Raw genomic sequence first — 16,035 nt, forward strand, 5'->3', positions numbered from 1 at the left:
TGCCTGGCTGCCGGCCGCCATCTTGGCTGACAGTTAATTTGCATATACTCACTGATTAGCCAATGAAAAGGGTAGCGGTCATACGCTAATTACCATGTTTCTCTTTTATTAGTGTAGATTATTGACTACTAGAGGCCCAGTGCACAAAATTCATGCACGGGGGTGAGAGAGGGGGTCCCTCAGCCTGGCCTGCACCCTCTCCCAATCCGGGACCCCTTGGGAGATGTCCGACTGCTGGATTAGGCCTTATCCCACAGGGTTTGGGGGATTGGGCCTAAACCGGCAGTCGGACATCCCTCTCGAAACAGGGACTGCTGGCTCCTAACCGCTCACCTGCCTGCCTGACTGATCACCCCTAACCATTCTGCATGCCTGCCTCATTGTCCCAACCACTTGCCTGCCTGCCTGATCACCCCAACTGCTTGCCTGCCCGCCTGATCACCCCTAACCACTCTGCTTGCCTGCTTGATCGCCTTTAACTGCTCACCTGCCTGCCTGATTGCCCCTAACCGCCTCTGCCTTGGCTCCCGCCACGGCGGCTTCATCTAGAAGGACTTCCAGAATGATGTCCGGAAGGTTGTTTGGCTGTCTGGTCTAATTAGCATATTACGCTTTTATTATTATAGATGTTCCCTAAGCTTGTACTTTACATCCCTGTGACTATATTATAACTACCAATTTGTACTTTTCAATTCTTTCACCTTGTTCACCCAGCCTCCCAATCCCTCTCTCATCTGGCAATCATCAGTTTGTTCTCTGTGTCTATGAGGTTTTTAAAAATTTTTTCTTTTTAAAGAAGTATGTTTTTATTGATTTCAGAGAGAGGAAAGGAGAGGTAGAGAGAGATAGAAATATCAATGATGAGAGAGAATAATCGATTGGCTGCCTCCTGCATGCCCCCTACTGGGGATTGAGCCTGCAACCCGGGCATGTGCCCTGACAGGGAATCCAACTGTGACCTCCTGGTTCATAGGTTGATACCCAACCACTGAGCCACACAGGCCGGGTTATGAGGGCTTTTTTTTCTTTTCTTTATTTTTGTTGGTACAGATGTCCCCATTTCCCTTCTCCCCTCCCCCCCATTTGCTTGCTTTCTCTCAGCCCCACCCCTCCTTCCCCCTGGCTATCACCACATGGTTATCTGTGTCTGAGTTATGCATATCTGTTATTTGGCTAATCCCTTCAACTTCTTTCATCCAGTTCCCCCTCCCCCTACCCCTCTGACAGCTATCAGTCTGTTCCATGTATCCATGTCTCTGTTTTTGTTTTGTTCGTCGGTTTATTTAGTTCATTAGATTTCACATATAAGTGAGATCATATGGTATATGAATTTGTTTCTGTTTTGTTTTATCTATTTTGTTTTTTAGATTCTACATAAGTGAAATCATATACATTTGTCTTTCTCTGTCTGACTTACATTACTTAGCATAATACCCTCTAGGTCCATTCATGTTGTTGCAAATGGTTTAGATTTTATTCTTTTTATGACTAAGTAATATTTCATTGTATATATGTAGCGCATTTTTTTCATCCATTCAGCAAGGGATATTGGAGCATTTAATCCATTTACATTTGAAGTAATTATTGATAAGTATGTAGTTATTGCCATTTTATTAATAGTTTCCTGATTGTCTTTGTAGTTCTCTGTTCCTTTCTTATTCTCTTGCTCTCTTCTCTCTTTTTAAAAAATGTATTTTATTGATTTTTACAGAGAAGAAGGGAGAGGGATAGAGAGTTAGAAACATCGATCAGCTGCCTCCTGCACACCCCCTACTGGGGATGTGCCCGCAACCAAGGTACATGCCCTTGACTGGAATCGAACCTGGGAAGACGCTCTATCCACTGAGCCAAACCGGTTAGGGCTCTTGCTCTCTTCTCTTGTATGTTGATAACTTTCCGTAGATTCCTTTCTCTTTATTTCTGTGGATCCCTTCTTTATTTCTTGAATACCTTGTAGACCTTGAGTTTGTGGTTGCCATGTTTGTGGTTGCCAGGCATCTATTTTAAGTTGCTGGTTGCTTAATTTCAAACACATCCCTACCAGTTTTACTTGATCCCTCCACGTTTGTTCTGTCATTTTTTCACTTTTTGTGTATGTATGTTTGTGTGTATTCCTTAAGTTGCTGTTATAATTACACATAATCTTTCTACTTTTGCCTTTTAACCTTAAACTAGTTTTAGTGTTGGGTAATCTATGACTTTTATTATGTGTTTGCCTTTGTCAGTGAGAATTTTTTTTGCGATATGTTCTTACTCATATTTTTTCTTCTTCTTCAAGAAGTCCCTTTAACATTTCTTGTAATACTGATTTGATGGTGATGAACTCCTTCAGCTTTTTCTTGTCTGGGAAGCTCTTTATCTGTCCTTTGATTTTAAATGATAGCTTTGATTTTAGAAGATAGAGTAATCTTGGTTGTAGGCCCTTGCTTTTCAGCACTTTGAATGTTTTGTGCCAATTCCTGTCTAGTGCTCTTTTCACAGTGCTGTATTACAACTCTAGTTGTTGCAGTCCTCTTTTATTGTGTGCATGAGCTAAGTATTTGATTCTAATGATTTGACTTGTTAGGTTGTATATGTGTAGAACAATCTCTAATTTTCAGACTCTTGGGGTGACTGGCAGAGCCCCAGTTCTTTGGTGAAATAAAACTGTTCCAAAGACTGAGGAGAGATGTAGTATATTAATAGAATCATATGTGGTATATAATAATGTATAATGTATATAATAGTGTATAATGAACACTTTATAATGAATTAATAGAGAATGGGATAAGCATGATGGATTGATTGGGGACACTTCTCTGCTTCCTAAAACAATTATGACAATCTGTACTCTAACATTCAAGAACTGGCAGAGTAGATATAGTTGGATACTCTAGATCTACTCAGGACAGTGGTAAAAGAGCCATCAAATGTCATTTATTGCTTTTCTTCCCAGGTCTCCTGGACTCATTGGTAGAAATGAACACAATCCTGGAAGATATTCAGAAGTCTCTGGATATGTATTTAGAGACCAAACGCCATATTTTCCCCCGCTTCTATTTCCTGTCCAATGATGACCTCTTGGAGATTCTGGGCCAGTCTCGCAACCCAGAGGCTGTGCAGCCACACCTCAAAAAATGCTTTGACAACATCAAATTGCTGAGAATGCAGAAGGTAAATAGAGTTGGCTATAATGAGATGAAGGGCAGGGGAGGATGTTGAGGTCAAGCTATTCAAGGCCTTGAAGGAGACAATGTCCTCCCAATGGGAGGGGGATATTAATGATTCTGGATTATGTGGGATAGAACTTTTTAGAATTGGTAATATTGAGGGGAGAGGAGCAGACATTACTCTCAAAGGGATCCAAACACCATCTAGGCAGATTCTAGGAGTAAGCAGTCCAGGCCATTAATATCTTCTTATTTCTACAGCTTGGGGGGCCCAGCAGCAAATGGGAAGCTCTGGGAATGTTTTCAGGTGATGGCGAATATATTGATTTCCTCCACTCGGTAATTTTAGAAGGGCCTGTGGAGGTGAGTTGTGGCAAAGGTTTAAGAATCAAGTTGATTTTATTCCCGTTAGGAAATTTGCTTGCTCTGTGAGGAGAGAACATCTCTGTGAAGGGATATTAACCACGTTTTGCCCTTCCTGAAAACTGTAATCTCTACGGTGACCCCAAAAATCTGTCATCTGGCCTCCATATCCCCCAGGGGCCCAAGCCAGATACTACCCAGGTTCTCCTTTTATCTTTGGTCCATGCCCTGCAGTTCTGTTGCTTAAGCACCTTTCCTGTGGGGACTCTTGTCTTGGCCTCTGAGGCCGAGCCATCCTGTTCTCTCACCTCTCCTCAGTCCTGGCTTGGCGATGTGGAGCGGACCATGAGGGTAACCCTACGGGACCTTCTCCGGAACTGCCGTCTGGCCCTCAAGAAGTTTCTTAACAAGAGGGACAAATGGGTGAAGGATTGGGCTGGCCAGGTGAGCTCGGGTCAATAGAAATGAAGGAACAAGAAACATAGGGCTGAAAGGGAGCAGCAAAGGTAAAGACAAAATCTTAAATATGAAAATGCTGGTACAAAAAAAAAAAATGCTGGTTTCTTGTGCCCCTGCTCTGGGCCTAGGCCCTGGAACCCCGCATGCCAGACCCTTAGCTCCTAACTTTAAGTATGTGCCCCACCCTTCAGAGCAGATTAGCATATGAGAGAGGAGTAGCGCCTGGTCCCTGGATATGGGAGCTGGGCTGTGTGGGTAGCCAGGGACAGGGTTTCGGAATACAGCCTCTGTACATGTGGTAGATGGTGATCGCTGCCAGTCAGATCCAGTGGACGGCTGATGTCGCCAAGTGCCTGCAGACAGCTAAGGAGCGGGGAGACAAGAAAATCCTCAAGGTCATGAAGAAGAAGCAGGTGGGGAACCCTACAAGTACAGGATGGGCCTGGAGTTAGAGTTGGAGGGAGGGAGTGGTAAATTGGAGTCAGAATTAGAGATGAGCTGGTGGGAAAGGGTCAGAATGAGGGTGCTTTATGGGAGAAGTCAGTGAGGAAAGTTTGGGTGGAATAGAAGTACCTTTTTCTATGCTGATATTGGGGATCTGGAGTTAGAGTGGGGTTGGGATTAGCTTGGGGTTGAAAGTTGAGTTAGGCTGGGATGAGGTGGAATTGACTTTGATTGCATTGATCCATCTGCTCTCTTCCCTGCCACCTCATTCTGCAGGTGTCAATACTGAATAAGTATTCAGAAGCTATCAGGGGGAACTTGACCAAGATCATGCGGCTTAAAATTGTGGCTCTGGTGACCATAGAAGTTCATGCCCGAGATGTGTTGGAGAAGCTTTATAAGAGTGGCCTCATGGATGTCAATGCTTTTGAGTGGCTCAGCCAACTGCGCTTCTACTGGGAGAAGGTGCAGATGGGCCAGCTCCCCACTCTTGTACCTTAAACCCAATCCTAATGCATTAATTAAATTCCTATTCTCTAAATACAATAATATTCTAATCTAAGCCTTAGTCCTATTACAGTGCCCTAATCTAGTTCTTAACTCCGTCGCAAGTCTCTTAAATCAGAAATGGCAACCATTTTCCAGTTGGTATTCACTATGGGTGTCGCTTGACCAGAACTAGAAAGACTGCTGCGATGGACTAGGGTTGACATGCAGTGAACTCAGTGTCCACCTTGGCTATTCACTCTTTCCTCTTTCTAACTCTAAACGGAACCCCTCACCTTCTAACTCTGACCTCCTTGCATCACCAGCCCTACTCTCAGTCATTGCCCAGCTCTAACTCTTCCTCTAAGCCCACCTCTCTCTGACTCTGCCATTTCTCCAGGATCTGGATGACTGTATCATCCGCCAGACCAACACACAATTCCAGTATGGTTACGAGTACCTGGGTAACTCTGGCCGGCTTGTCATCACCCCCCTTACAGACAGGTCAGCATGTGGGATGAACACGGTGTTTGGGTGGGGGCAGCGAATGCCAAGTGAAGGCTCCCAGGAGTCTGACTTGAGTCCTGTCCTGAATTCTCAGGTGTTACATGACACTGACGACAGCATTACACCTGCATCGAGGGGGCTCCCCCAAAGGCCCAGCAGGCACGGGAAAGACCGAGACCGTCAAGGACCTGGGCAAGTCCCTTGGCATATATGTCATCGTGGTCAACTGTTCCGAGGGCCTGGACTACAAGTCCATGGGCCGAATGTACTCAGGCCTGGCCCAGGTCAGCCTCCTGCCGTCCTGTCCCAGAGGCCCCTTAAATGTCTTTAGTCCCAGAAAATCAGCTGGAACCCAAATCTGATTTAGTGCTTTGTCACTGACAACATCACATCACCTCAGTTCTTAAAATTGTACCTCCCTGAACTGCACTCTGCTTATTTGCAAAATCAGAAGATTCTCTAAGGATTAAATAAGTTAATGCCTGTAAACTGGTGCATAGTGTATGCACTCAGTGTTCCCAAGTTCTCTACCCGTCTCTTTCCAACTCACACCTTCTCTAGCATTCCCCCGGATTGTCCCTGTCTGATGGAAAGCTCTGGCCAGAAACTACAACAGCACCATGCGCCCACTGCCCACTTCCCTGCCCCCCTCACCTATCAGAACACTCCAGGCAGGGCTATGTTAGTCACACCTTCTAGTTTCTCCCAACCTGGGGTACTTCTCTTGCTGCCAGTGAATCTGCCTCCCACCCTTACAGACAGGTGCCTGGGGCTGCTTTGATGAGTTTAACCGCATCAACATTGAGGTGCTGTCAGTGGTGGCCCAGCAGATCCTGTCAATCCTATCCGCCCTGGCTGCCGGCCTCACCCGCTTCTATTTTGAGGGTTTTGAAATAAATCTGGTGTGGTCCTGTGGGATCTTCATCACCATGAATCCTGGTAAGGGCCAGGGAATAGATGGGGCTCCAGGAGCAGGGGGAGAATTGGGTGTCCAGGGCAAACAACTGTCCTGCCAGGCCCGTGTATTTAGCCAAGTAAAATATGGCTAATGACAACGAAGTATGAGAGAAGAACAAACATACGACTTTCTGGGAGAAGGGGAGGCTACGTGTATAGAAAGTGAGGCAAAAGTAGGTTTATAGTTGTGAGCACACAACATATAGAGCTTATTCTTGTATTATTATTTATTAACTAGAGGCCCAGTGCACAGATTCGTGCACATTGAAAGGAAATTAATTAAAAGTTGGCTGGTGGGGCAGGACTGGGCCAGAAGGGCATCTGCAGAGTGAGCAGGGTCCCACAGCAAGTGGGGTCCCTCGGCCTGGCCTGCGGGGATCGGGCAGAAACCAGCAGTCCGACATCCCCCAAGGGGTCCTGGAGTGTGAGAGGGCACTCTGCAAAGTTGCTGTTGCTCAGCAGCTCCTGCATTGAGCGTCTGCCCCTGGTGGGCAGTGTGCATCATAGCTACTGGTTGGAGCATCTTTCTCCTGGTGGTCATTGCACATCATAGCTACTGGTTGGACAGTCGCTTAGGCTTTTATATAGATTACGGTATTATTTTTCCATATGAACAACTGTAAACCCTGTATATATAGCCCTAGGCTTTGAAAGTACTTAACTATCTTCTCCCGTTGAACTAGCTCCAGGAGTTCTATCTGCCATCCCTGTTGAAAATGGGAGAATCTCCCCAAAGTGAGGCAGTAGGGTCTCTCATTACTGTTCTCTAGGAATAACTCTGACAGAAGGGTCTAGGCCAGGGGTGGGCAAACTTTTTGACTCGAGGGCCACAATGGGTTCTTAAACTGGACCGGAGGGCCGGAACAAAAGCATGGATGGAGTGTTTGTGTGAACTAATATAAATTCAAAGTAAACATCATTACATAAAAGAGTACGGTCTTTTTTTTTTTTAGTTTTATTCATTTCAAACTGGCCGGATCCGGCCCGCGGGCCGTAGTTTGCCCACGGCTGGTCTAGGTAAAAACAGGAAAGGGTTTAGGTACCGAAAGAATCAGAGATGCAGCTGTGATTTCTATTAGGCCTGACATTATAAATGGAACTTGGAGAGATGGGAAACTGGCAGCTCTGTGATTTGAATTTGGAATAAGGCCACACAGAAAGTAAGGAAAGGCCTAGAGATTGGAAAGAGGAGCAGATTGGTATGGGAGGAGCCAGGGCCCAGATGAGAATGGAAGAAATCTTGGAGGTGGAGTTGGGGAGAAAGTTAGGATGGAGCGAGGGGAGGGGAACATGGGACTGACTGGGAAGTGAGTCTTGGGGAAGCAGTATAGATTCTAAACAAATGGCTCTGTTTTCCAGGCTATGCTGGTCGTACAGAGCTTCCTGATAATCTTAAATCCATGTTCCGTCCAATTGCCATGGTGGTGCCTGATTCAACTCTTATTGCAGAAATCATTCTCTTTGGGGAGGGCTTTGGCAACTGCAAGGTATTCCGACAATCTCTTTTTCCCCAATTATTTTATTTTCCTTCCATGATTACTCCCTGGACAGAGGAACTTCCTGAAGGCCCCACAGTCAGTTCATCCTATAAGGAATGCCCTGTTAATAGGATATGGAGGCAGAGGTCTCCCCTCTGTGTGAAGTTACAAGTCCATGATTATGCAATTGACAAGACCTCATTGGGATTGTCCATAGAGCAACTCCCAGCTGTTTCAAGTCCTGGGACTTAGCTTCTTGTATCTGTAACTTTTCCTAAATGAAGCAGAAGGGTTTGTGGAGAGAGAGGTTGTTTCCTCCTCTGTTTCCATTCCCCAGATTCTGGCCAAGAAGGTGTACACACTGTACTCCCTGGCTGTGCAGCAGCTCTCCAGGCAGGACCATTATGACTTCGGCCTCCGGGCCCTCACCTCCCTTCTGCGCTATGCTGGCAAGAAGCGCCGCCTGCAGCAGGATCTGTCTGATGAAGAGGTAGGTCAAGGACCCGGCTCTTGACACCTCCATTGTCACTGGTCCCATGCACCTTCACTGAAGTTTTTCAGATCCTTTCTTTCCCTAGATTAGGATTCCCACCTTTCTTCCTGTCCCCTGTGTTGCCCGATTTTACCTGTCACATTTTTTAAAATAAGTTTTTATTGATTTTTAGAAAGAGAGGAAGGGACAGGGATAGAGAGATAGAAACATCGAGAGAGAAACATCATCGATCGGCCGCCTCTGCACTCTCCTTATTGGGATCAAGTCCGCAACCTGGACATATGCCCTGACTGGGAATCAAACCAGGGACCTCTTGGTTCCTGGGTCAATGCTGGCCAGGCTACCTGTCATATTTTAATTTAATTTTTAAATATATTTTTATTGATTTCAGAGAGGAAGGGAGAGGGAGAGAGAGAGAGATAGAAACATCAATGATGAGAGAGAATCATTGATTGGCTGTCTCCTGCATGCTCTTCACTGGGGATCAAGCCTGCAACCCGGGCATGTGCCCTTGACCGGAATCGAACCCGGGACCCTGCAGTCTGTAGGCTAACGCTCTATCCACTGAGCCAAACCAGCTAGGGCATGTCATGTTTTTAAAGACTAGCTCAGGTATAGCCATTGTTCTTGGCTCTCGCCCCTCACGCTTTGGAGAGGAAGGGCTTAGTGAGCACCTAGGTCCTAGCTCCTCCAGCCCGAGTCTTTGTCTTCTCACCCAGGTTTTGCTGCTCTCCATGAGAGATATGAACATCGCCAAGCTGACGTTGTCCGACGTGCCACTGTTCAATGCCATCGTGCAAGATCTCTTCCCCAGCATTGAGCTGCCTGCCTTTGATTATGGCAAGGTATGTGCTCCCTGATGCGCTTCCTGCCCTCAGATGTGAATGCAGATCTGGAAACATGACACTTGGTTCCCAGGCCTTGCTCTGCTCTTCACTAGCTGTACCTGAGCAAGACAGTTGGCCTCTAGGAAAAGGTACAGACCTAGTCAAACATTCTGCTCTCTCACCACAGCTCCCTATTTCTCCCCAGCCCCCAGCTCACTGGCTCGGGTACTTCCACTCATTGATACTTTGGCTTCATTGAGATCTCGAATCCACTGGCTTTTCTACTTTCTCTATACCTGCCTGCCCGCTCCTGACTCGGCTTCTCTCCTCATTTAGGGAGTTTTGAGGGGAGACTGCTAGGAACTGTTTAGTAGTGAGGGCAGTGGGATGGAAGGAGGGTGGTGGAGGAGGATTTTAGAAAGTACAGGAATTTTCTTCTCTGGCAGTGGTAGTTTAAATACCCTGAATTATCCTTTCCATTGAAACCACTAAAATTCTGGATAAAAATAAAAAAATACATATTTTTAAATACATTGCTAAGCTGGAAAGAAAGAAAATATTCTGGGATGGGGAGAGGAAATAAAAGCAGGAAGATAAGTGAGTGTAACAGGTGGCTTTCTTATTGAATTTAAGGAACTGGGGAGAGGAGAGAAAGTGGCCCAAGTTTGGAGGTATAATAGAACACCCAGTCCTGCATGAACTTCAGTCTGGGAGGGGAAACACCCTCAGTAAATGGAAAAATGAGAAGCCCACCATTGAAAAGGGTCCATACAGTAAAGATATTTGCTTGTTTTGACAGATAATGGGAGGAGAGGGCAAACTTTTTGAAATTTCCTCACTGCAGGTCAGCCCTTGCATCGTTTATGGTCATAATTTATTCTACTGTGTAATCCCCAAAATCTCAAACTTAAAGCTTAATTTTAAGTAGTTCTAGATTGTTAGCTTCCTCCAGGTGACTGGCAGAAGCAAATGCAATTTATTTATTTATTTTTAAAATATATTTTTTTATTGATTTCAGAGAGGAAGGGAGAGGGAGAGAGAGATAGAAATATCAATGATGAGAGAAAATCATTGATTGGCCGCCTCCTGCACTCTTCCTACTGGGGATTGAGTCTGCAACCCGGGCCTGTGCCCTTGACCAGAATCAAACCTGGGACCCTTCAGTCCACAGTCAGTCCACAGGCCGACACTCTATCCATCTCTAGAAATTGTCTAGGGCAGCAAATGCAAATTATTTATGGAAGAGGAATTTCTGGAAGCCTCAAAGAATTATCACAAAAATTCAGGATAGAAGTCCAAGAAAATGAACAACTTCTGGTATAAAGTCACAAAACACACAAGGGGACAAGTACAGCTGAATTAAATCCCCAAAGACTTCAGATATTGAAAATGATCAGCACAGAATTTAAAAATAACCAAATTTAATATGTTTAAAGAAATAAAAGCTTGAAACTATGAACCAGGAACAAGAGACTTCTAAATTAAGTAGATTTGAAAAAGAGCCAATAGAATTTCTATAAATGAAAAAATATTATGATTGAGATTTAAAACAACTACTCTCTATATAGAGTACTTCCAGGTAAAGAAGGTGGATTAAAAACAATTTTGTTAACTTTTGAAAATCCACTACAATATTCTAAGGATATTTTTATAATAAGGCATCTATATCCAAAAGGATGGAGAGGATGGAAGAAATGGAACAAAAATTTTAGACATAAGAAACAAATGGAGCCCTAGCCGGTTTGACTCAGTGGATAGAACGTCGGCCTGTGGACCTAAGGGTCTCGGGTCCAGTTCTGGTCAAGGGCACATACTTCGGTTGCAGGCTCCACCCTGGCCCGTGCCCTGATCAGGGCGTGTGCAGGAGGCAACCAACCGATGTGTTTCTCCCACATTCATGTTTCTCTCTGTCTTTCCCTCTCTCTTCCACTCTCTCTAGAAATTAATGGAAAATATCCTCATGTGAGGATTAAAAAAAAAGAAACAAATGAATAAGTTGTAACTTAGCAAACTGAGAGGGCTGGAAGTGGGGAAAACTGAGAGGCAATTCTCCAAAGGCTAAGCATTTGTGGTATTAAATGCCTCTGTAAGTCCGGGTCCAGTTCCGGTCAAGGGCACATACTTGGGTTGCAGGCTCCACCCTGGCCCGGGCCCTGATCAGGGCGTGTGCAGGAGGCAACCAACTGATGTGTTTCTCTCACTTTCATGTTTCTCTCTGTCTTTCCCTCTCTCTTCTACTCTCTCTAGAAATTAATGGAAAATATCCTCATGTGAGGATTAAAAAAAAAGAAACAAATGAATAAGTTGTAACTTAGTAAACTGAGAGGGCTGGAAGTGGGGAAAACTGAGAGGCAATTCTCCAAAGGCTAAGCATTTGTGGTATTAAATGCCTCTGTAAGTAGGGAATAGAGGAGGTGTAGCTAAAATAAGGACTGGAGGTAAACTGTCTTGGAAGGTCTTTAGATCTTCCCTTCTGTGTGACCCCAGATGACTATGTCTCTCCCACTTTGGCAGAAGACTAGAGGGTAAAATAGTAGGTCTCCGGACAGGGGACAGATATAGTTCAGGGCATGAGTGCACCCTATTAAAAATGGGGATTTCCCTGGCTGTGTGGCTCAGTTGGTTGGAGCGTTGGCCTTTACACCAAAAGGTTGCAGGTTCACTTGGTCAGGGTACATACCTAGGCTGCAGGTTTGATCTCTGGTTGAGAGAATACGGGAGGCAACCTATCAATGTTTCTCTCCCCTCCCCCTCTCTAAAATCAACAAACACACATCCTTGGGTGAGGATTTAAAAAAAGAAGGTGGGGGGTGGATTAAGTGAATGTTTATACATTGATTAGACTGTCTTCTTTCATATCTCAGCTCCCAGAATACTGGCAGCCAGATAGAAAATTGGAAGAGTTTTCTCTGGAGAATCTGTCTAGCAAGCCTAAGAGGAATGACCAAAACATTGAGAATAGTAACTTCCCAATGCAGGTCCTAGAAAAATCATCTACAGGGATACTCACAGTCTACACTGAGTGGCCAGATTATTATGACCACCTGACGTTTGTAGGCAAATTAGCTATAATTTCTCGCTGAAGTTGCTAGAGGGCCAGACCATTATAAATAGGGAAGCAGATTGTTTACCACGACAGTAGAAGTGATTTTTTCCCTGAAGATATGGGTAAACAACTCAATTTAACAGCCTTTGAACGTGTGATATATATATATATCAGGGCTTCCATTCAGTTTTTAGTTCTCCACCCTTATATATGAGCAGAAAACCAGGAGTCACACACATCCGAGGAAAGCCTCTAATAAGAAAGCAGCCAAAATAAATAGGAAAAAGCAAATAGGAGAAAACAGGTAGTGCAGAGAAAAGTTAAAAAAAATCATTGTAGTCTCAGTGGTTAAGATAAGTTTAAGATATTGTCACCATGATATACTATTAAAAAAGAAATGTTCCAGAAAATAGCGTAGACAAAGGGGAAAAGAAGTAAGATTCAAAAGCCAGCTAGGAAGGACAACAGCCAAATAATCAGAGTTCCAAAAGCAGGACCAGAGAAAATGGAGAGGGGGCAGGATCAATAGTGAAACAATCAAGAAGGACCCCCAGAACTAAGTTTCCAAAATGAAAGAACCGCCCTAGCCGATTTGGCTCAGTGGATAGAGCGTCGGCCTGCAGACTGGGGGGTCCGGGGTTCGATTCCGGTCAAGGGCATGTACCTTGGTTGCAGGCACATCCCCAGTAGGAGGTGTGCAGGAGGCAGCTGATCGATGTTTCTCTCTCATCGATGTTTCTAACTCTTTATCTCTCTCCCTTCCTCTCTATAAAAAATCAATAAAATATACAAAATGAAAGAACCCACAAGCATATGACAGACACAATGGATAAAGTCCTTACCAACACCCATCATTGTGATTTTTTTTTTAAGTCCTCACCTGAGGATATTTTTTCCAGTGATTTTAGAGAGAGTGCAAGAGAGAGGGAAAGACAGAGAAAAACATCTGCATTGATTGGTTGCCTCCTGACCAGGGCCCGGGCCGGGGAGGAGTGTGCAATCACGTTACATGCCACTGACTAGAATTGAACCCAGGACCCTTCAGTCCACAGGCCTATGCTCTATCCACTAAACCAGTGGTTCTCAACCTTCTGGCCCTTTAAATACAGTTCCTCATGTTGTGACCCAACCATAAAATTATTTTCGTTGCTACTTCATAACTGTAATGTTGCCACTGTTATGAATTGTAATGTAAATATCTGATATGCAGGATGGTCTTAGGCGACCCCTGTGAAAGGGTCGTTTGACCGCCAAAGGGGTCGCAACCCACCGGTTGAGAACTGCTGCGACTAAACCAAACCAGCTAGGGCCACCATTGCGAAATTTTGAAACACCAGTAGAAGGAGAAGATTTAACAAGCTTTCCAGAGAGAGAGAGAGAGGAGAGAGAAAGAGAGAAAGGTAACATGCAAATGACCAAGGGCTTTATAATAGTAATACAGAATTTATAAACAATGGAGCAGCCTTTAACTCCATTCTGAAGGAAATGATTTTCAACTTCAAATTCTATTCCCAGCCTGTCACATGAGAGGCTAGATAAGAGATATTTCAGACATGCGGACTCTCAAAAAATATTGCCTGCAATAGAAAGCTGCTAGAAAGTATGCTCTACCAAAATGCTGGAGCGTACCAAGAAAGGAGAACTGAGGACAGGGAGGCTAGCTGGCCACTGACAAAGAGAAGCCGGTCTAGATCGGAGTGTATCAGAATGCTTCAGGAGGACTCCTGAAGGAAGAAATTCATGCCTAATGTGATGAAATGTTTTGAGAGATTTAGTTAACCGACAGAGTTTGAAGTTGAATTAGAGATTAGTATATTAAAAATGAAGCAAACAAAATACAGCAGCGATTAACCTCTAGGGCAGTGATGGCGAACCTATGACACGCGTGTCAGAGGTGACACGCGAACTCATTTTTTTGGTTTATTTTTCTTTGTTAAATGGCATTTAAATATATAAAATACATATCAAAAATATAAATCTTTGTTTTACTATGGTTGCAAATATCAAAAAATTTCTATATGTGACACGGCACCAGAGTTAAGTTAGGGTTTTTCAAAATGCTGACACGCTGAGCTCAAAAGGTTTGCCATCACTGCTCTAGGGAAAACAAAAAAGTTGTCCAGGAAAGGGAAAATAGTCATACATTGAATAGTAGACAATGTCATATTAATCTTTTTTTAAAAATATATTTTATTGATTTTTTACAGAGAGGAAGGGAGAGGGATAGAGAGTCAGAAACATCGATGAGAGAGAAACATCGATCAGCTGCCTCCTGCACACTCCCCACTTGGGGATGTGCCGTAACCAAGGTACATGCCCTTGACCGGAATCGAACCTGGGACCCTTCAGTCCGCAGGCCAACGCTCTATCCACTTAGCCAAACTGGTCAGGGTGTCATATTAATCTTTAAAACATAAAGACAAAGGGTCAAAGAATAGAAAAAGACATATCAGGGAAATACTAATCAAAAGAAGGCTGAGGTAGAAATATCAGGCAACATAGATTTTAAGGCAAAAAGCATTACTAGAAATATTAGGGGGTCACTTAATAATGAAAGGTCCAATTTATCAGGAAGATAAAACAGTTCTAAATTTAGAGGCACTTAATAATATAGTCTCAAAATAAACAGAGCAAAATTTTGCAGAATTACAAAGAGAGATAAATCTAGCACTGTATCTTAACATCTTTCAGCCTGGGCAGCATGGCTCAGTGGTTGAGCTTTGACCTATGAACCAAGAGGTCACAGTTCGATCCCACTCAGGGCGTATGCCTGGGTTGAGGGCTTGATCCCCAGTGTGGGGCAGGCAGGAAGCAGCCGATCAATGATTCTCACTCATCATTGATGTTTCAAATACAAACAAACAAAAATCTCTTTCAATAAGTAACAGACCAAGCAGATGAAAAATCAGTTAGGAAAAAAAAGAAAATTCAGTTAGAATATAGATTTGAACAACATAATCTTGATTTAGTAAACACCTGTAGCAGCTGCATTCAATAATTGAAGAATAACCATTTTTTCAAGCATACATAGAATATTTAGGAAGGTTGACCATGTAAAGGTCATAAATCTGCCTCAAAAACTTCAAAAGAATTTATTCAAAACATTTTCTGATCACAATCATAACTCTACTGGTATCAGGCAAAGTTGACTTTCTAATTTCATAACGATAAAAGGGTCCATGTCCCAAAAGATATAACAATTCTAAGTTTGCATGTACTTAATAATAAAGCCACAGATACATAAAACAAGATCCACAACTAAAAGGAGAAATAGATAAAACCACAACCCTTGTGAGAAATCTTGATATACTTCTCTCAGAAATTGATAAAGCAAAGAGATAAAAAAAATCCATAAAGAAAGAGAAACCAAGATGGCGGCATAGGTAAACACCAGAAATTGCTGCCTCCCACAACAAATTAAAAAATACAACTAAAAGACAAAATGGTCATCATTCAGAACCACAGGAAGTCTGGCTGAGTGGAAATTCTACAACTAGAAGGAAAGAGAAAAGCACACTGAGACTCAGAGGAGCTGCGGAAGTGCAGAGGTACGGAGGCGCATTCGGCAAGGGCTGGCAACTGAGGACGTGACTGTCTTTTTGAGGGCAGGGCTGATCAGCCATAGCTGCTTGCTCCACCCTGTTGATTCCCTCAGACCCTGCCCCACCCAAGCTGCTGCAGAGGCTTTTGCATCATATGGCCCTGGCCCTTAGCAATCTGAAAATTACCTAACAAACTGCAGCTGGGCCAGACAGACCCAGAACTTCCAAGAGAAGGCCCAAGGCCTCACAGCAGCTTGCATTGCTTCACAGCTGGGCCTCATTTG

At 43.9% G+C, this 16,035-nt stretch overlaps 1 protein-coding gene across 1 annotated transcript in view; it reads left to right on the plus strand.

Annotated features, from left to right (window-relative positions):
* Nucleotides 1–16,035, plus strand: part of DNAH2 (dynein, axonemal, heavy chain 2) — a 112,731-nt gene that overhangs the window by 46,800 nt on the left and 49,896 nt on the right. Inside the window, exons 31-41 of the mRNA XM_014549808.1 lie at nt 2,936–3,153; nt 3,411–3,512; nt 3,831–3,956; nt 4,274–4,384; nt 4,692–4,880; nt 5,302–5,405; nt 5,503–5,692; nt 6,167–6,347; nt 7,725–7,852; nt 8,181–8,333; nt 9,056–9,181. Coding sequence (XP_014405294.1) covers nt 2,936–3,153; nt 3,411–3,512; nt 3,831–3,956; nt 4,274–4,384; nt 4,692–4,880; nt 5,302–5,405; nt 5,503–5,692; nt 6,167–6,347; nt 7,725–7,852; nt 8,181–8,333; nt 9,056–9,181 — 1,628 coding nt within the window. The remainder of the gene's footprint in view (nt 1–2,935; nt 3,154–3,410; nt 3,513–3,830; nt 3,957–4,273; nt 4,385–4,691; nt 4,881–5,301; nt 5,406–5,502; nt 5,693–6,166; nt 6,348–7,724; nt 7,853–8,180; nt 8,334–9,055; nt 9,182–16,035) is intronic.

Source organism: Myotis brandtii, unplaced genomic scaffold (genome assembly GCF_000412655.1).
Source record: "Myotis brandtii unplaced genomic scaffold, ASM41265v1 scaffold573, whole genome shotgun sequence".
Lineage (NCBI taxonomy): Eukaryota > Metazoa > Chordata > Mammalia > Chiroptera > Vespertilionidae > Myotis > Myotis brandtii.